This window comes from Myotis daubentonii, chromosome 1 (assembly GCF_963259705.1).
Source record: "Myotis daubentonii chromosome 1, mMyoDau2.1, whole genome shotgun sequence".
Lineage (NCBI taxonomy): Eukaryota > Metazoa > Chordata > Mammalia > Chiroptera > Vespertilionidae > Myotis > Myotis daubentonii.
Window position 1 is genome coordinate 37142260 of NC_081840.1, and position 20708 is coordinate 37162967.

Consider the following 20708-nt stretch of genomic DNA (forward strand, 5'->3'; position numbering starts at 1 on the left):
CCAGCCTGCGCCCTCTCACAGTCCAGAACCCCTTGGGGGATGTCCACCTGCCGGCTTAGGGAAGCGGGCCTAAGCCGGCAGGCAAACGTCCCCCAAGGGGTTCTTAGCACTGCTGCCGAGGCGGGAGAGTCTCCTGCCAACGCCGCTGGGCTCGCCAGCCGTGAGCCCTGTTTCTGGCTGAGTGGCGCTCCCCCTATAGGAGCTCCCTGACCACCAGGGGGCAGCTCCTGCATTGAGCATCCACCCCCTGGTGGTCAGTGCACATCATAGCAACTGGTCGTTCTGCCACTTGGTCGATTTGCATATTAGGGTTTTATTATATAGGATTGTGTTAAAACAGATCAGATAAGACTAAGAGGATGGAACAAAGGGTTTAGATTCAAGACCTAATTAGTTTGTGGAGTCATCAGCATTTGATGGAGGTGTGGAGGTTAACAGGGAGGGAAAAGGCTAACATGACTCATAGCCTCAAGTGGTAGTGATTATGTCTTTCCCAGGAGGAGGAAACAGATTTGTGAGGAGAGCGAGTTGGTGGCCATGGTACATCATTGCTGCCTAGCTGGCAGTTATGAACCTCTAGGTGTGGAACTTGGGAGGGAAGTCCCTGCTAGCGAGAGAATTTAGGGCAGTTATCAGTTGACAACCTCCCAAAATATCCTTGGGAATCACTGGTCTAGATAATTTGACCTCTAAGCCCACTTTTCTTTTTTCCTTCTGTGGCTTAGGAGCATATTCAAACACTAATTACGCTGTTAACAATCTTATGACCCACCTTATTTACCCCTCCCTGAAAAAGAAACTGGGAGTAATCCTATTTAGGTTATTTTCTATCTAGTTCAAATTCTTTCTCAGAGCATGGCCCAGACAGAGTGGATAGGGGAGGAATGTTGGCCATTACTTTAAAATGATCCTTTCAGAAAGATACAAAGGTGACTTCTACGTTCAGTAGTGTGGCTGTTTCCACTGGCTAGCTATTTGTAAAATATTCAGATTATTAAACGTGTTCGCTTAGTAATTCTCACGATGCTGGTTAGGTAGGTACTTCTCCATTAAGCAGATGAGAACACAAGCCAAGAGAGGTTTGGAATCTGCCCCAAATCACACAGCCATTAAGGAAGTGGGTGAGCCACAATGAGACCTCATTCCAAGACCCAGCCCCTTCTTCACCAACCTAGTTTGGGGTCGTTCTAGCCAAATTTTAAAGCATCAAGCGAATTAAAGTCCCTTATTTTGTTCCCAATCCGTTTTCCCAGACTCCTTGGGGCATCGCATGACTATTTCTGGCACAAGTTAGAGACGTAAATCTGTGGCCTTGGCACGATCCCGCGAGGATGACATTTTGTTGGCCGACTCGCCCCTCTAACAGAACTTCTGCTTCGGGACACGCCGCCCCTCCGCGGACGGGAAAGGCAACGGCGCCCCGCCCTCGGGAGGCGGGGCCAGGGTCTCGCCGGGACCCCCGCCCGCGCTCCTGGCGCCTCCCAGGCCCCGCCCCCTCGCCCAGGATGCATCTGGTTGAAAACAAAATCCCACGTGACTGGCTCCGCTCTCAGGCTATCATGGCGGCTCCCAGTGGGAAGGGAGCCCGGGCGCCGGAGGCTCCGGGCTGCGGGCCCCGGCCGCTCGCCCGGGACCTGCTGGACTCGGTGGACGACGTGGAGGGGCTGTACGTGGCGGTGGAGCGGTGCCCGCTGTGCAACACCACCCGCCGGCGGCTGACCTGCGCCAAGTGCGTCCAGAACGGCGACTTCGTCTACTTCGACGGCCGCGACCGTGAGAGGTACGGCGGCCGCCACGGCCCTATTGTCTCTTCCCCGGGCGGCTCCTCGGCTCCGGGCTGGAGGCTGGAGGCTGGAGCCCGAGGCCCAGGTCTGGAGCCCGGACTCCCGCGAGAGGAGGGGGAGCTGGGGAGGGGAGCTGCTTTGCTCCCAGGGAACGGGGTCGGGGTCGGGGTCTAGATGGGGGAAGGTCGCCGTTTCCCCATAACCCACCCGAGAGGAGCCTTGGCCCCCCTGTGCTCTGGGAAAGGGATGGACGGTGACTGGAGAGGTCTCCCCCTGTTGCTGCCTGAGAGTTGTAGTCTCAGCTCTTTGCTGCACTCCCATTCAAAGCTTGGTTTAACCTTTCTCTGTCTGAAAATACACTCATCCTCTAGGAGAGAATCAATCAAGTAAGCGGTTAAGGAGGGATTCGAGCCCGGGAAGCCTGTGTCGCAGCTGGACCTTGTTATCAGACATGCCGGCTCCCTGTGAACCGGGACTAGCTAGTTGCTCCCTGGTTGTTTTGGAGACTAAGGAGTTTGGGCATGTGTTTTGGCCTTGTTTTCAGCCGTGAGTTCAGAGAATTAAATTTAGGAACAAGTTTTGAAATCAAAACAGAGCTACAAGTCCTTGGTTAAGGTAATTGAAGAATTCGTGTGTTTAGTTGAAGAGTCTCTCTCCCAACTTCTATTTCACTAAGATAAGCTAACTTTTCTATTGCAAAAGTTCAGGCAGTAATTCACTTAATCCAAGAAGTTATTATCCCCAACTTACTGCTGAGTAAACTGCATGGTAAGTGCCCTCCCCTAGGGCACATAGTTGAGTGTAGGGACCAGAATGAATATCCAGACATCCTGAACTCATACCATGCATTTAACCACTAGTTTGTACAGCCTTTATATTTGGATTATATTTGGAAATGTTTTGGGTTCCTAGTTTTCCTCTGATCATGAATGGAGTTCGGTTCTTTTTTCCCCCCCTGCTTTGAGATTTGTAGAATATAATCTTTTTAGTTCATTGCCGTGTTCCATGGATGCATTTGATGACTTTGGAAACTGACCTAATAAGTGATAGCTTTAAAAATTAAAGCAGTTTTTTAATTTTAAGAATACTAGGTATGAGACGGGAATGTCAAACTGGTGGAGTTTTTGAAGGGTTCAGTTCTGGATCTTCTATCTGTATGTTTTCCTCCATCCATTCTCATGACTTAAATACCACCTATATGCTGAAGACTGCCAGACTAGATCCAAACCAGACCTCTCTGGAATCTAGAAAACAGCTGCCTGCCCAACATCTATATTTAAATTTGTAATAAGTATCTCTATCTTGGCAAACTGAAGCTATTTTCCAATATAAATCTGTTCCTCCCATGCTCATGCCAAACTCAGTAAATGGTAACCTCATTCTTCTTTGGTAACAGGACAAAAAACAGTCTTCCTTGACTCCTCTGTTAATGCTACCCCATCTAATCCCATCAACAGATTCTATCCACTCTTCAAAAGCTATCCTAAGCTTGACCCTTTCATCACTATGCTGATCCACCAAAGGAACAATGCCTCACGAGCCTCTGCTTCCCCCTTTGCTTCCTTATAGTGTTATTTCCATATTGCAACCAGAGTAACACCACTCCTCCATTCCTCTCTGAAAGCTTCCAGGATTTCAGAGTAAAAAAGCTGACATCCTTAATCAGAGTTCTGCATTGCCCGTTCTCCTCTGTTCTATTATTTTCCCCTTACCTACTCTGCTAAACCACCTGGCTTCTTTGCCAGTCCCCAGACTCACAAAAAACACTAATGCCTCATCGCATTGCAGTCTTTTTCACACTGCTGGGAGCTCTTCTCCCCAAAATAGTCAGGGCTGCCTTTGTTTCCTTTAGGCCTCTGCTCATTAGAGAAACTCTTTGACCACTCAATTAAAATGGTCCCCTCCTTTCCCAGGTGACCTGCTTTATTGGCTTACATAACAATTATCTCCATCTATGGCTTACATGTTATTTTTGTCTAACTGCCCTCCACTCCAAAGATGTAAGCTCTATGAGGGCAAGACTTGACCAGTTTTGTACTCTCCCATGTCCTCACATAGTAGAGGATAAGATTGCAAGATTTGTTGAATGACTGAATGGGTCTACCTCTCTTTCCCAAACTGTCTGATCCTGAATCATTTCTTTTTTATCCTTCGTGGTAATCCCTTTGTTAGTAAGCCAGAAGCCTGGGAAATCTTTCATGTATCCAAATAATTGGCAAGTCTAATTTGATTTGCTCTAAAATAGATCTTGAATTTGTCTACTTCTAGTCCAGACTGCCTTCACTTCTCTCTTGGCTACTTATTGGTTTCCTTTTTTTTTTTTTTTTTTAAACTCTACAACTTCTCCCCAGCCTCTCTGGCCAGCACACAACAGCCCCTGTAGAAAAGTAAATCAGATAACGTTATTGTTTTGCTTAAACCTTTCAATGACTTTCCATTGAGCTTAAAATTCAAAAAAGTTAATTAATTAAAAAGTAAAGCCAACCTCCTTACCATGGCATATAAAGTCCCACGTGATTTGGCTATTGCTTATCTTTAACTTTGGCTATAAGGTTGAGTTAAAAATGTAGGCTTTGGGTTGATACTGCATTGAATTGAATCCAAGCTCCCCCCACTTGCTATGTGATTTTGAACAAGTTAACCTTGCCTATGCTTGTTTATTTCATTTTGAAAATGGTGGGGTTTCTGGTAGTGATTACATAAGAGGATGCATTAAACTACTTAGCATGAAGTCTAGCATATATTAAGCATTCAAATATAAACTCATGCTATTCATGCTTAAATCGTCCAGCACATTAAACTTTTTCACCACTGGGCTCTTCCTCTTGCTGTTCCCTCTGCCTGGAACACTTTACCTCCTGATTGGCATCTTGTCTTTCTGTGTTAACTTTAATGTTCCTTTCTTAGTGAGGCTTCCCTGACCTAAGGTAGATTCACACTTCCATCTCTCCCCCCGTTATTCCCTGTCACAGTACTCAATGCCATCTGGTACTGCGCATGATGTGTAATGTTATTTATTTGAGGAGGAGCTCTGCATCCACAATGTAGTTTCATGAGGACATGAATTCTGGTTTTGTTCAATCATCACCAGTATTTTGCACAGCAGCAGTGGAGCACACAGTAGGAATATTGTTGAAGGAATGATAAAAGGCAATAAACCTTTAAAAAACAATTTTTTTTCTAAATCTGAGCATTAAAGTGAATTTTCAGGAGAGAGGTGTGTTCTAGTGGTTTTCTTTTTCTGACCAAGAAAAAGAGAAAATGCCAGAACCATTCAAAATTGAGAGATAAAAAAGAAAATTTAGGGTTCAGGGACAAGAAGACTGCTAATAAAGCGGTCTGCTAAGCCAGCTTCATGTCTTCTTCCTTAAGAAGAAGAGTTTGTTTTCATCATTCCCAGAACAATGCCAAATATCTGCTAGGATAAAAGAATCTCTTGAGACCCAGAACCATTGTGCTAAAAGCCAAATCATTTTTTATGAGCTCTCACTGGATGCAGTTATCTACACAAAACATTCTTGCAAGTTACAGAAGAGAAAGGCAGGTCTCTGCTCTCAAGGATTTACACTGACTACTAATAAGCCTCAAATTTCGGGGGTCAGAGGTTGATTGTGAGGTATTTTTAGTGTTTATTAAAGTTTTGTACTCTGTGTTTTGCTTTCAGACTCTTTATGGAAAAACTCGCTAACTATGGGAAATCACTTGGAAATAAAATACGGAGATTTACAGCACAGTTTAAAAACCCTTGTTTAACCTCTGATTCTTTTCAGTAAATTAGCCTAATTATCTGTGTTTACATGGATCTTGAATGTGATCATGCATATTAAAGTTCTTGTAAATGTTTTGTGTGTTTTCTTAGCTTCATTAATGGACTATCTGAATATACAGGTTTTAATAGTTTCACTGGCCCAGCGTGGCTCAGTGGTTGAGCATCAGTCTATGAACTGAGAGGTTATGGGTTCAATTCCCAGTCAGGGCACATGCCCGGGTTGCAGGCTTGATCCCCAGTAGGCGGTGTGCAGGAGGCAGCCAATCAATGACTCTCTCATCATTGATGTTTCTATCACTCTCTCCCCATCACCTCCTCTCTAAAATCAATAAAACAGTGGTTCTTAACCTTCTGGCCCTTTAAATACAGTTCCTCATGTTGTGACCCAACCATAAAATTATTTTCGTTGCTACTTCATAACTGTAATGTTGCTACTGTTACGAATTGTAATGTAAATATCTGATATGCAGGATGGTCTTAGGTGACCCCTGAGAAAGGGTCGTTCGACCACCAAAGGGGTCGTGACCCACAGGTTGAGAACCACTGCCATAAACATATATAAAAAAATAGTTTAAGAGTTCAAGGAAAATTAGATATTAAAGACTAACTATCTCATAATAGTTCCTTTCACAGCTAAGAAGGAAGCTTGTGTCTTTATATAATTTTGTAAAAGTAAGAGTTGGTAGACAGATTGGTTGAAAAATATCTATAAACACTATCTTTTTGTTGTTCAGTGGGAAGACTTCCTTATACCACAGTATTCTCACCAACATTATCCTTTCCTCATCTCTCACCTTGGCCCCAGTCCTAAGACAATACCCACTTACTTCTCCACTTTTTCACCTGCCTTTTAACTTGTGTGCTTTTTTAAGAGATGAAGAGAAGTGATTTAAGCAGGACTCCAACACAATCCTTGGATTATACTGGTGAACATTTTACAATTACAGGTCTTTTTAAAAAATATATATTTTTATTGATTTCAGAGAGGAAGGGAGAGGGAGAGAGACAGAAACATCAATGATGAGAGAGTATCATCAATCGGCTGCCTCCTGCACGCCCCCCCACTGGGGATCGAGCCCGCAACCTGGGCATGTGCCCCTAACCGGAATCGAACCCGGGACCCTTCAGTCCACAGGCTGACGCTCTATCCAATGAGCCAAACCAGCTAGGGCAATTACAGGTCTTTTAACAGGAATATCGTTTTCTGGATTATACATTTATCTGATACCAAAAATAGCACTGTTGCTCAATAGGGAACTTACAAGTTTAAAGTCATCTTCCCAGTCAAAACTGGAAAGAAGTCAGTTATTGGTTTATAATAGGGGTAGGGATGGGATGGGGAGCATAATGTGAGGATACCCAGAGACTAGCCCAAATCTGCCTGTTGGATTAAAGTGTGGATTAAAAAGGCAGACATATTTTATGAGCATTTTCAAGAATGATGCAGCATTACCTTCACTAATGAGTTTTAAGAATATATTACTACATTTTACCAGGAAACATAAATATAGGCACTAAACAAACTGAAGTGTGATAAAGGATGAACAAGAAATTTAGACATTACTGAAGATTTCAAGGGGAAAACACAACCAACATCCAAAAAATTATCTTTTAGATATTTCTGTCTCCCTCTAGTATTCTTTTGGTTGTCAGTAGCGATAGCCTGTCTATAAAAATCTGTTGTCTTAAGAATTCAGTTCTGAGACCACATTTGTATGCCTCACTCAGCAGAACAAAAGCTCTACAGGTAGATGATCTCCCCACCTTTAGACAAGAGTTTACCACCCTTACTGCTGTTTGATTGTATCTGCTAAGAAAATATAAGTTTGATTTTCAGTCAGTATCACTGGCTACGCTTCATCATACCTTTTAGAATTTATGAAAGGCTTTCACATTTATTATCTGCCATTTATTTCCTACCACAAAGCTATGTGTTATTAACCTACCTTAAAAGTGAAGAAACAGAGGAGCTGTGCCTAGACTATACTAATTTTTAAATTCACTTCCAGATCTGAACTGTATATATATATATTTATTTACTTATTTCAGTTTAATACATTTGTAAGATTAAGTGCTAAATCACTCATTATAATGAAGAAAAGGGAAACTAGAGTATATTATGTGCTAAGTGCCTGTACTTGATGCTTTCACATTTATATTATTTAATCCCTGTAACCAAGTCCTGTAAGCAGTTTTCCCATTTTACAAGTTAGGAGACTAAATGGTACTTGGTTTCCGTTTTCTACTGACTTAACCTTCATTCCTGCCAGTGGAGTGTTTTTACTGTATTTTCTCAAATCCTAAATATTCCAACATAAAAACTGTACTGATGAGGACCATGTTTTTTCCCTATTGCATTTGTCCATAAACATTCCACCCTTACTAGTATATGCCTAAAGCTAAGGAAGAAAAATTTGATGTCTAGTAATTCTTACTGTGTTCATATCCTAATTCAGGAAATAGTTACTTCTTTAACCACCTCCACTTAAACAAGGAGATTGCTATGCTCTCACTTACCTGAGAAGCCTCGCTGCCTTATTTCTATATCCAGAAATAGTCATTAATTCTTCCACAATCTGGGCCCAAATCAGTGTTGGGTAAAACTCCCCACAGTAACCTAAAAACAGTGTGTTTATTTCTCCCCCTTACATTTAAGGAACCCAAAAAATATAATCTGTCTCAAGGGACCTAAGAACTTTAGATACTTTAAGGGGATTATATATGTACTAGTGGCCTGGTGCACGAAATTCATGCACATTAAAAGGGGATTATTTAGAGGAAATATTTTAATACAGTGGGGCCTTGACTTACGAGTGTCCAGACTAACGAGTTTTTCGAGATATGAGCCGTCTCTCGGCTGATAGTTTGCTTTTTGAGTTGCAAGCTAATATTCGGGTTACGAGCCAGCTTCAGATACCCCACCGCTAGTTGGCGCAGCGAACGTCACAGTGAACACCACAACATCAGCCCAGCATCACGTGTCTCACTCGTTCACTTTAAGATTTGACATACGAGTAATTTGAGTTACAAACTCCGTCACGGAATGAATTAAACTCGTAAGTCAAGGCCCCACTGTATTGCTGTTTGCCCTTTCTCTATAATAGAAGTGTCAGAAATGAAAGAAAATTAGTAAAATGTATATGAAAATCTTCCTCCTGTCAGAGTCTAGGGCGCACCACGGGACCCAGAGTCAAGTCCCTGCCCACCCATGTGTGCCTCAAAATTGCACCAGACCCAGCCGGCCCATCCCCCATTGGGCTAGATCCAGACCCGGCTGGTCTCACCCTTGTCAAGCCCCGCCGGGCAGGGGGCATGCCTTGAGGTCCCCTGTCAAGCCCCACCGGGTGGGGGACGTGACCTGAGATCCCCTATCAAGCCCAGCCAGGTGGGGGTGTGTGCCTTGAGGTCCCCTGTCAATCCCCGCTGGGAGGGGGGCGCAGCTTCAGGTCCCCTGTCAAACCCCACTGGGCAGAGGGCGCAGCCTGAGGTCCCCTGTCAAGCCCCATGGGGGGGAGGGGGATGTAGCCTCAGGCCCCTGCTAATTGCTCATTAAGACTCGTTACGGGAACTTGACCTCCACTGTGGGTGCAGCCATCTTGTGTTACGGAAACCCCCGCCTCCGCTGTGGGCACCACCATCTTTGTGGTGGAGTGATGGTCGATTTGCATATTCCCTCTTTATTCTATAGGATTTTTATAGTAGATGTGATCCTCAGGGGGTGAACATGAGAAATTTTCATTGATTATATATCTTTTTTCTGATTGTAAAAGTATATGTGTGAGTATTGTAGAAAATTGTAAAGTACAGAAATACATAAAGAAGTAGACAGAATACTTTTTTAGGCCTTCAATTGCTTATTTGAAAGTTTTGGATTTTTTTTCCTTTCTATAATATGTTAGTGGTTATAATACATTAAAGGTTTCTCAGACCTTTCTATTGCCATAAGCCTAGGCACAAAGTAACCATACAGCCCTAGGGTGAGGGAAAGGACTGGGCAGGCAGATGGAGGGATTGGTTATTTTGTAAAAGGTCTGTGCTTGGGACATCTAAGTGCTCAGTAGGTGGCTTAATAGTTGTAGGTGTTATGATGATGTTAATGATCTATCACCTAGCACAGAATTGATGTGGATCCCTAATAGAGAGCCTGCCCTGGTGCTGTTTTTCTGGTAATATGGGATATTTATGAATGGTAACCTGTGGATAGTTCTCAGTTGCCCATGATTGTCAGTAGCCAAGGCTCACACTCATTAGCAGCACACTTCTGCCCTCAATATCCCACTTGGGAGTGTTGATGCTCTGGTGCAGAGATTAATTTTTTATCTTGTGAAACATAATTTCCTCTGTCCGTAATGACTTCCTTCCCTTAACAGGGCCAGCTCTAACTTATCCCAAGTCTTAGCCTAGATAGGCATAGCTCACACAAAGCTCCCTCGGAAGCCTGCACTGGGTGGTGTGCCGTCTCTTGTACCACCGGGCTGCTGGGTGGTTATCTCTCTCATTCCCTTTCACCTCTATTGAAGGGAGAATGATTTGAGGTCAACTTAAGGGAGTTTTTTTTTTTTTTTTTTTTTAATGGAAAAGAAATAATTAGTTGTAAAAGTATGGAAGAATTTAGGAAATAGTAATCAGTTTAAGGAAGTACTTTTTTAGGGAAGAAAATAAATCTTATAAGTGGAGAAATTTGGTAGATAATGTAGAAGGCCTTTTTAAATTGGGTGAGAAAATATAGGAAACTGTTGTAAAAGCCATGGTGCACAGTACAGGTTGGTTCACTGGCAGATTCCTTTCAGAAACCACAAAACACTGAAGTCACTGAACAAACCAACACAAAATTGATAAATGTATCTGCATAAAAGTTGGAAAATTCTGTAGAACAGAAACATGAGTAGTCAGAAAGCAGATTGAGGTGGGAAATTTTTCAAGATGTATGAAAGAAAAATGGCTAATTTCCCTAATCCTTAAAAAACTGTAGAAAGATGGACAAAGGACATAGACAGAAATAACAAAAGAAAACTAAATGGTTAATTATATTGGGAAAGGGCATTCATTTCTAGTGAAATAAAGTATTTGAATTATGAACTATCTTGGAAAGGGGTGGGAAAGCCAATCAGGTTAGCAAAGACTAAAATGTGCAGTGAAAAAACCGATTCTGTTACTGGTGGGGTTGTGAATTATCCAGAATAAATCTAAAAATAACTGCCAGAATCTTGTAAATATTTGACCTAGCAATTTATTTTACTTATTGGAATTTCTCATAGAGAATCTTAAAAGCTTGTAAAGATTTATGCACGAAGATATTCATTCATAATATTGATAATAGTGAAAAATTGGCAGTGTTTAATAGGAGTTTATATAAGTAGATTATATGCCTTAGCCTGTTTGGCTCAGTGGATAGAGCGTTGGCCTTCGGACTGAAGGGTCACGGGTTTGATTCCGGTCAAGGGCACTTACCTCAGTTGCAGGTACGTGGTTGGGCTGGTGCAGGAGGCAACCAATCTATGTGTTTATCTCATGTCAATATTTCTTCTGTCTTTTCCTCTCCCACTCTCTCTAAAAAATCAACAGAAAAATATCCTCAGGTGAGGATTTTTTTTTAAAGTAAAATATATGAGGTCTATTGTAAGAAATTGTGTGTATCTGTTCAAGAATGAGATACTTATATGTTCTGACATGGAAAAACATACATACAGAATATTTTATGTGATAAACCCAACTTGAAAGTACATATAATATGATTCCTTCCCCCTACTTAAAAAAATAAAATCCTCACAGAGGATATGCTTATTGACTTTAGAAGGAAGAGAAGAGTAGGAGGGAGATATGTGCCCTGATCAGGAATGGAACCCACAACCTTTTGGCATATGTGATGACACTCCAACCAACTGAGCCACACTAGCCAGGGCTCGTTTTTGAGTCAAGTCTGGTTTGAATATAATGACTATCTGTTAATCTTTCCATTTGTTGGAAACCATATTGAGAAAGCACAGACTTATAGGATGAATTTTTTAAATTTATTTTTATTATATATATTTTTATTGATTTCAGAGAGGAAGGGAGAGGGAGAGAGAAGATAGAAACATCAATGATGAGAGAGAATCATTTATTGACTGCGTCCTGCATACCCCCCACTGGGGATGGAGCCTGCAACTCGGGCATGTGCCCTTGACCGGAATCAAACCTGGGACTCTTCAGTCCACAGGCCGATGGCTCTATCCACTGAGCCAAACCGGCTAGGGCTGGAATGAATTTTTTATCTATTTCCATGAGTAGTGGGATGGAGAATGCAGAGAATGGATGAGTGTGCTGATGAGCAGTTGAAATGCTGACCCAGCCACATTCCTTGATATCATCTGCTGTTTAGCTTTGTTAACACCATGGAGTTTTAATTTCCTTCATCAAGGATACCATGACTTATGAACTGTTTGGTACAGTAGGAATTATCTTCTGTTTATTATTCTTGCTGTCAGTTGTGTATTTGTTTTAATTTTGTGTGTGTGTGTGTGTGTGTGTGTGTGTGTGTTAACAAAGCCCAAGAGAATCAACCAGCTTTTAGAGCTGAACAAGGTTGTTTGTCATCCCAGTTTGTTCTAGTGCAAAGTGGAGTGGCATTTTTATGACATCTGAAAGGAGAACTTTCATAACTTCTAAAAGCAAGATTTTATTTTCCTCTGTCAGTTCTTTTTTTTTTTTTTTTTTGCATTGTTTGATGAATCTTGTCAGTTTGTCATATCCTTCAGGTTACGGGACCATGAATCACCACATTGCCTTAGTGAAATAGAAATAAATACCACATTAGTTTCTCTTTTTTATATACAAGGAAATAGAAGCATAAAACAAATAAGTAATATGTCCAAGCTACAGAACATATCATTAGATTTCTTAATATTGTGGCAGATTTTTTGTTATAAGTTGCAGGCACACAATAAAAGCCTGATAAGTTAATTGATGAGTCTCTGGGTTTGTCTACATTTCACATTGGTTTCTGAGTTTTCTAGTACTGTTGCATTAACCACCTTACTGGCCATTGCAGTGCTACCCAATAGAACTTTCTGCCATAGTGTTCTGTTTCTACACTTTCCAATATGGTAGAAGCCAACCATTTGGGGCTATTGAAATGAAATTAGTGTAACTGAGAAACTGAATTTTTTAAAAATATATTTTTATTGATTTGAGAGAGAGAGAAATCAACATAAGAGTGAACCACTGATTGGTTCAGGCGCCCCCTGCCCCCATGGGTCCCAACTGGGGACTGAACCCGCAACCTGGATATGTGCCTTGACTGGGAACCAAACCGTGACCTCCTGGTTCATGAGTTGATGCTCAACCACTGAGCAACACCGGCTGGGCTTGATTTGCATTTTTGTTTAATATATTATGTACTAGAGGCCCGGTGCATGAAAATTCATGCACTGGAGGGGGGTCCCTCAGCCTGGTCTGCCCCCTCTCACAGTCCGGGAGCCCTCAGGGGCGGGAGGCAACCTGGTGATCAGGGGAAGGTGATGCCCACATCACACTTCTGCTGCTGCCACTGCCGGCAGCACAGGCCTTGGCCAGCCCTGGTTACCTGAGCCTCAGGCGGCCCTGGAGGGCTGGGCAGCCGCCATCCAAGGCTTGTCTGAACCTCGGGCCAGCCCTGGGCGGCTGGGGAGCTAAGGGGACTGGGGGTCTCTGGAGGCAGGCATGTGGAGTGGCCGAGCCTGCCTGGAGGAGGGCCCAGCCTTGCCGCACCTTCGTGGCAGTCAATTAGCATATTCCCTCATTGGCTATGGGCGCTGCCATCTTTGAGGGTGGGGCAGTCAATTAGCATATTCCCTCCTTATTGGCGCCATCTTGCGATGGCGTGAGGGTCAATGAGCATATTCCCTCTTTATTAGATAGGATTGTACATTTCCAGTGGCTATTAAATAGTCATAATTAGACCATTTGGGTATGTTTCAAACATGGTGTTATAGAACTAGTGTTTTAGAGAGACTAGTAAGGAAGAGATTTTTATGGCTGTTATTGTTCTGTTAAATTGTTTTCATTTAGGCTAGAAATTCAGGAGACAGCAAAAGCCTGTCCTTAGACTGTATACCATGTTGCTGTAGCACCATTGTTTCCTTGAAAATAGTGAGCCACTGTTAACTCAATTGAAAATCAGTTGCACAATGTTAGTCATGCGACTGTAAAATCAAATCCTTATTAAGCAACAAGCCACATTTCAGGTGTTCAGTAGCCACGTGTGACTGGTGTTTACCATATTGAGCAGCACAGATCTAGAAGCTCCGAATGACACTAGTAGACACCTGCAGCTGGTTGACCTTATAGAGCACGTTCTTTCAAGGGCACATGGAACTTTCACTGAGGCAAACCAAATGCAAGGCAGTCTCAAATCAAAAGATTGAAATCTCACAGTATATTCTATAACCACATCAGAATTAAGAAAATAACAACAGTAAGTTACCTAAGAAAGCCCTTATATCTGGAAATTAAACAATATACTTGTAAATAACTTGTGAGTCAAAGGAATCTTACGGAAAATTAGAAATTTCAAACTACACTTCATCAACATTTTTGGTGTAGCTAAAACATACTTAGGGGGGAATTTATAACTTTATATGGTATATAAAAAGAAGGGGGCCTAAAATCAATGATTTGAGTTTTTACCATAAGCTGCAAAAAAGGGGCAAACCCAAATAGGTAACAGGAAGAAAATAAGTATGAGAGTAGAAGACTGGCAGAAGATTCACTGCAATATGATATCCCTTCCTTTTGGTAACTTTTTACTAAGTAATTTTTTAGTCTCCAATGACTAGCAATAAAATAAGTGAGAAAAAAATTGTACTTTAAAAATATAAGGAACAAATTGATAAGTGAGAGCAGGATTAAATTAAGCTTAATAATTAAATTTTTATTTTTTTGTTCATCTTCACCCAAGGATATTTTCTCCATTGATTTTCAGAGAGAATGGAAGGAAGGGGGAGAGAGAGAGAGAGAGAGAGAGAGAGAGAGAGAGAGAGAGAGAGAGAGATAGAGAGAGATAGAGATATCAATTGGTTGCCTGCCCCAACCTGGGCTGGGGATCGAGCCTGCAACTGAGGTACATGCCCTTGATCAGACTCCAACCTGAGACCCTTTAGTTCAGCCGTGGGCAAACTATGGTCCGCAGGCCGGAAATGAATAAAACTAAAAAAAAAAAGACCGTACCCTTTTATGTAATGATGTTTACTTTGAATTTATATTAGTTCACACAAACACTCCATCCATGCTTTTGTTCCGGCCCTCCGGTCCAGTTTAAGAACCCATTGTGGCCCTCGAGTCAAAAAGTTTGCCCACCCCTGCTTTAGTTCATGGGCCGATGCTCTATTCAATGAGCCAAACTGGCTAGGGTAAAAATTATCTATAAAAATAAAAGCATAATATGCAAATCGACCAAACGATCGCCCGGATGACCTTCTGGACAAAGCCTGGGCTGCAGCCGTGGATTGAGGCAGCCGCCGTGACTGCAAAGGCCTACTCTTGCATGAATTTTGTGTATCAGGCCTCTAGTTTTTATAATAGAAGCCTCAGTTTTTTTTAAATTCAAAATTCACATTAGTGCTCTAATGTGCCTGTTTGGAAATAATTTAACCTAGGGGTGGAAACCTATAGACATTTTATAAACCCATGACAGAATTTTGAAGCTGAGAGTTTGAATTTAACTTTAAAATAACCAAGTGGTGAACAGCCACATGCATCCCATTGAGAAGTTGTATACAGTACTTACTTTCAGTTACATTTCCAGGTGAGTCTGCAGAAATGATTGGCTTCCCAAGAGTTCGTATAATCTGATTGAACTGAAAAAAAAAGAATATTTAAATAAAACATTAATTTTTTTTCTTACAGGTTTATAGACAAGAAGGAACGGTTAAGCCGACTTAAGAGCAAACAGGAAGAATTTCAAAAAGAGTGAGTCTTCATTTGGCTTTTTAATTTGTGGAGGTTATGTGGTTTAATTCAGTGCCGTGATATGCAGATATATGGATTGCTAAATTACTAAATTTAGGATAGAATCTGAAAGCAATGAAGAGCAGTGCATCTTGGAGAAGCAAAATAGGAGAGTTAACAAGTTTCTAGAAAATATTGGGATCAGCCCTGGGGCCTGTGCACAGTAGGCACTAGCGATGGGATGGATGCATTAAGCCCCCCACCTGATCATTGGTATGTGGCAGACGGGTCCAGACGGGTCTAGGCATGTTAGACTTAAGTTAGTGATGGTGGCTCCTATAGGATGTTACTGCTTCCATTTAGCTTTCTTCTCTATCAGTGTTTTTGCAAAGTGTGGTCTGCAGATCATCTATATCAGAATTCATTAACTGAGGTAATGGTTAAAAATGCAGAGTCTTAAAATCCTTTCCTCAGGTATTCTGATTCAGTAGGTCTGAGGGAGGCCTGGGAGTCTGAGTTATTACTGAGCACTGCTGGCGCATCTCTCACACTCTGGATTTGAGAATTTCCCTATAGAGTCTCCTATCCCAAACGGACCCAGTCACTGTTCTGCAGACACACCCCTGGTCAGATAAACACATACATAAGTGGATTAAATAGCCTGAGATGCCTCACATTAGAGCAGTGGTTCTCAACCTTCTGGCCCTTTAAATACAATTCCTCATGTTGTGACCCAACCATAAAATTGTTTTCGTTGCTACTTCATAACTGTAATGTTGCTACTGTTATGAATCGTCATGTAAATATCTGATATGTAGGATGGTCTTAGGCAACCCCTGTGAAAGGGTCGTTCGACCCCCAAAGGGGTCGCGACCCATAGGTTGAGAACCGCTGTATTAGAGAAACCTGCTTGGATTAATTTAACTTGGTTATTTCTCTAATTTATTCAACCATAGAAACTATTTATTTATATTTAAATTCTTCCCTGACACCATGCTTACTTTTTTTAAGAAAGAGAGAAAGGGACAAATGGAAAGGGAAGGAACAATGACCAGTTGCCTTCCTACACACACCAGGACTGGGGTTCAAAGCCTTTCAGTGTACAGGACGGTGCTCCAGCCAACGGAGCCGCACTGGCCAGGGCAGAAACTTCTGTTTATAGCACACTTCACTCCATAAAACAAATATTCTCAGATACTGGCTTGTGCCTTTTCTTTCTGTAATGATCTTAGCATTTTTAGTCATGAGTTCTCTTGTAACTATCATTAATTATGGTTGACGGGAATTATTAGTTATGACTGAGGACAAAGGCTCCAGCCGTTCTGGAAGTTTATGATGAACGTCTACAGAAAGGCTCCGGACTGTGTTAGAAGTGCGAAAAGAAGAAGGTGAGAAAAAATTGCAGAGAACAGAATTTGGAAAACACTTTGCTTCAGTCCCATTTTGCTATTTCAAGCCATTTGTAAGAAGTTGTATTTAAAAGTTGTTGATTTTACATTTTTAAAAAAATATATTTTATTGATTTTTTTACAGAGAGGAAGGGAGAGGGGTAGAGAGTTAGAAACATCAATGAGAGAGGAACATCAATCAGCTGCCTCCTGCACACTCCCTACTGGAGATGTGCCCGCAACCAAGGTACATGCCCTTGACCGGAATCGAACCTGGGACCCTTGAGTCTGCAGGCTGACACTCTACCACTGAGCCAAACCTGTTAGGGCTGATTTTACATTTTTGAGCTTTATAAAATTTAATTTTCAAGGGCTTATTCTGTATCTCTCTTCTCCATACAGAGTGTTAAAAGCTATGGAAGGAAAATGGATAACAGATCAGTTGGTAAGCTGTAAGAACTATTTAAATAATACTTTTTGTACTTGAGGTTACATGTTTTTAAGTTGGTGATGCTTCAAAAATCATTGTGATTTTAAATTTGTTTTTGTTCATTTTTGGAAGTCCTCTCTTTGAATATTTTTGTAGTGTGGCTTCTCAGATATTTTCGGGGGGACCAAAAACGGGGTCTTGACAGTTCATTAGGGAGCTGTTGTAAAGGTTATGAAGTCTGGTAGTGACATAGAAATATAAGAACAATGGGCTATCCTTTTGGAGAAAATGTACTCATCATAAACACGCACAGTTTAAATGGAGTAAACTCATAAAAATGTGAAAAGAAAATAGGGGAAAGTTTTTATGTAATTTAGGAGTGAGGACCTTGATAAGCCATAAAAGAAAACATTTTATGTTTGTTTTGTTAATCCTCAGGGCATAAACAGAACTTTCTGTGATGATGCAAATGTTCTATATCTACACAGACCAATATGGGTGGTAGCCATTAGCCACATGTGTTGAGCATTGGTTGAGCATAAGACATATGCGTAGTGTGAGTAAGAAACTGAATTTTTAAAAATATGTTTTTATTGATTTTAGAGAGAGGAATGAAGAGGGAGAGAGAGAGAAACATCAGTAATGAGAAAGAATCATTGATCAGCTGCCTTCTTCAAGCTCGCTCCTGGGGATTGAACCCATGTGCCCTGACTGGGAATCAAACCCTGTCCTCCTAGTTCATGTGGCTCAATCACTGAGCCACCCCGGCCAGGCTGAATTTTGTTATTTTATGTAATTTTAATTGACTTTTAAATAACCACATGTGGCCAGTGGCTATATATTGAACAGAGCATGTTAAGAGAATATCCTGCAACATATTTTTCTGTGAATTTCTCTTTAATTTTCTAACAGCTTCTGCATTGAGCCATAATAACACATTTTTTTTCTTTTTGGTAATCTGACATAGTTATAGAAGCTATAATACATATAATAGATTTCATTATATTTTCTAAGATATACCTGAAAAATGGGTGGTGATACTGGGTAGATAATCATATAAATTATGAGACCATTTCTGATATTTATTGCATACTTTTTAAGAGATGGAAAATAATGTCCTGCAAGATGAGGATTGAACAGCTGAAACAAACAATATGCAAAGGAAATGAAGAAATGAAGAAAAGTAAGTAATTGGAGCCCCTCCCTCCAGCCCTAATAAAGAGCTCATGTGGAATTTTATGGGATTAATAGATTAGGCAGAGAGAGAGAGAGGAGTAGGGGTAACAGCATCCTGGAAAAGTTACTGCTCACCTTCCTCTCCTTATGAAACGTTTGTGTAAGGGACTCTTATGTAAAAACCTTTAAATAACCTGCTACCTTTCTCACTTTAAAAAAGTTAAGGAACATATGTTTCCCATTTGCCTTAGCTAAGAGGAGACTCCAAGTCTAAGTTGGAATCCATTTATAATTATTAGTTCCTACCAGAGGCATAGAATATTTTTTTTCTCCATTAGTGTGTTTTATACATATTTTAATTTGTATTAATTTTACATTATACTTTTACTGATACTCTATCAATATGTGGTTATCAAAATTTAAGAGAGTTCTCTTAGAAATCCTACATCCTTGGAAATACTCTGTGTATTTCTGAAAGTCAGTGTTTAAAGTTTAGAATGAGTTACCATCAGACCTTGTGAATCCCTCTCCTGTTCATTGCTTTCAGAAGCAATATCTTGTAAGGGGTACATAGTGGAGTTAAAGTTTCCTTTGAAGACTTTTGTCCTCATACAGTTCTGTGGAGTTTCACAGGATTAACAAGAGAGAAGCAAGGCAGCATGATGAAGGGGCACCCAGGACTGCAGATAGTCAATTGCTCACTGGGTTTGGCACACATCCTCCAAAGCCTCTGGTTCAGCAGCAGTGTAGGGACTTGTCATTTAACCTTGAACTTGGTATACCTCTTTCCTCACACTTCCGTGATGTTCACCCCAGGGATTGGCTACCAGGTATCTGAGAACCGCCTCAAATTGCTGAATTTACTAACCTTGTGCAGTTCTCTGGTGATCAAGTTTAAAACTTTGATCAGCTCTAATAGATTCCTCGCACCAAAATACAAAAGCAGCAACCACAGAGAATAAAATGAATGGTTCTAAAGCAGTGAACCTAAAACAGTGGTTTCTATCCCTGGCAGAGAGATCTGGGAACCTTTTTAAAACCTAGAGAGAGAATTTTGGGACCCACCCTGGATTTAGGAAATACAACCTCATGCATGGGGACTGGGTCAGTGGTTCTGAAACTGTCTGTAGTAAAAGACCAGTAGTTTCTCTTTGATTTCCAATCCTTCATAAACTGATACCAATACTTTCATAAAGTATAATAAAATAAATTACTAGAAAGATGGTCATACGCTTGAATTTTATGGCAGTGTCAAATTGCCATGTCAAAGTAGACAATTTCTAAACTTAGTCTGTATTTCTGTACATCTCTTGTCTGATTGGGAAAAGTTTGCAGACCGACCCAGATACATACATAGGCCACACTTTGAGTCCATTGCTCTGGGTGGTTCTAATGGTCTGCCGGGGTCCCGAACCCTGCTCTTTAGAACATAATGCAGGCTAGTTGCCATGCTCACAACCTAAGGGAGTTCTTAGATTCCAGGACCTATTTGTAGAGGTAATTGTTGAGTTTGATTTATTTTAGATTCTGAAGGCCTTCTCAAAACCAAGGAAAAGAATCAGAAGCTTTATACTCGAGCACAACGGCATCAAGAGAAAAAGGAGAAGATTCAGAGGCATAACCGCAAACTGGGGGACCTAGTAGAAAAAAAGACCATCGACTTAAAAAGTCATTATGAGCGTCTGGCAGATCTTCGGCGGTCTCATATATTAGAGCTCACCTCTGTCATCTTCCCAATTGAGGAAGTGAAGACTGGTGCGAGGTACAGTAAGCAAGTTTTTTGACTCTACATCAGGTCCCAAAATCAAGTATTTTTAAGTGTGTCAGCACCTCATTTATTTGACCTCTTTCTAGGCCATTGGCTTTCCTGGTAATTAAACTGAAGTCTTATCTGCTTCAGCAAACACTGCACACTGCATGAAGTTGGGGAGGCAGCCAAGGTAAAGGGCGGTGGCCCTCGGAGGAGCTTGTGTACACTTACAGCTTCCCGATGAGGTGCTGACTCACCCTGATCAAAAAACCATCTGATGGCCGATGTCAGCTGCAATCCCAATCGGGTTGTTTATTAGTTATATGCTGGGAGGCAGGTTCTTAAACCTCAAAGTCAGGGATAATAAATGCCTACTTCACATAGGATCTGGAGCTAAAGTGGAAGAAAGCACCTGGTGCTTGGGGTTTCTTCCATGGTGACAGCCTTTTACTGCTGACTAGCTGTTGTCAAGCGCCGGGTATCTTCAGTCTCCTCTTAGCAGCAG

General features: G+C 41.4%; 1 protein-coding gene and 1 long non-coding RNA gene across 4 annotated transcripts in view; one reads left to right on the top strand and one right to left on the bottom strand.

Annotated features, from left to right (window-relative positions):
- Positions 1–1526: 1526 nt before the first annotated feature.
- Positions 1527–20708, top strand: part of ATG14 (autophagy related 14) — a 35000-nt gene continuing 15818 nt past the window's right edge. The window contains exons 1-5 of one of the 3 annotated variants that reach the window (XM_059695359.1): positions 1527–1780; positions 15418–15480; positions 17250–17292; positions 18379–18460; positions 19978–20215. In XM_059695359.1, coding sequence (XP_059551342.1) covers positions 1560–1780; positions 15418–15480; positions 17250–17292; positions 18379–18460; positions 19978–20215 — 647 coding nt within the window. In that variant the 5' untranslated portion in view covers positions 1527–1559. Of the gene's footprint in view, positions 1781–15417; positions 15481–16751; positions 16848–17249; positions 17293–18378; positions 18461–19977; positions 20216–20708 lie in introns of those variants that run through there. The other 2 variants (XM_059695353.1, XM_059695365.1) reach the window with 2 other exon arrangements.
- LOC132234405 (uncharacterized) lies at positions 12210–20691 on the bottom strand. Its single transcript, XR_009452893.1, has 3 exons — positions 20616–20691; positions 15299–15368; positions 12210–12318 (listed from the first exon to the last, which is right to left on the bottom strand). It is a non-coding gene; the product is annotated as an uncharacterized LOC132234405 (long non-coding RNA).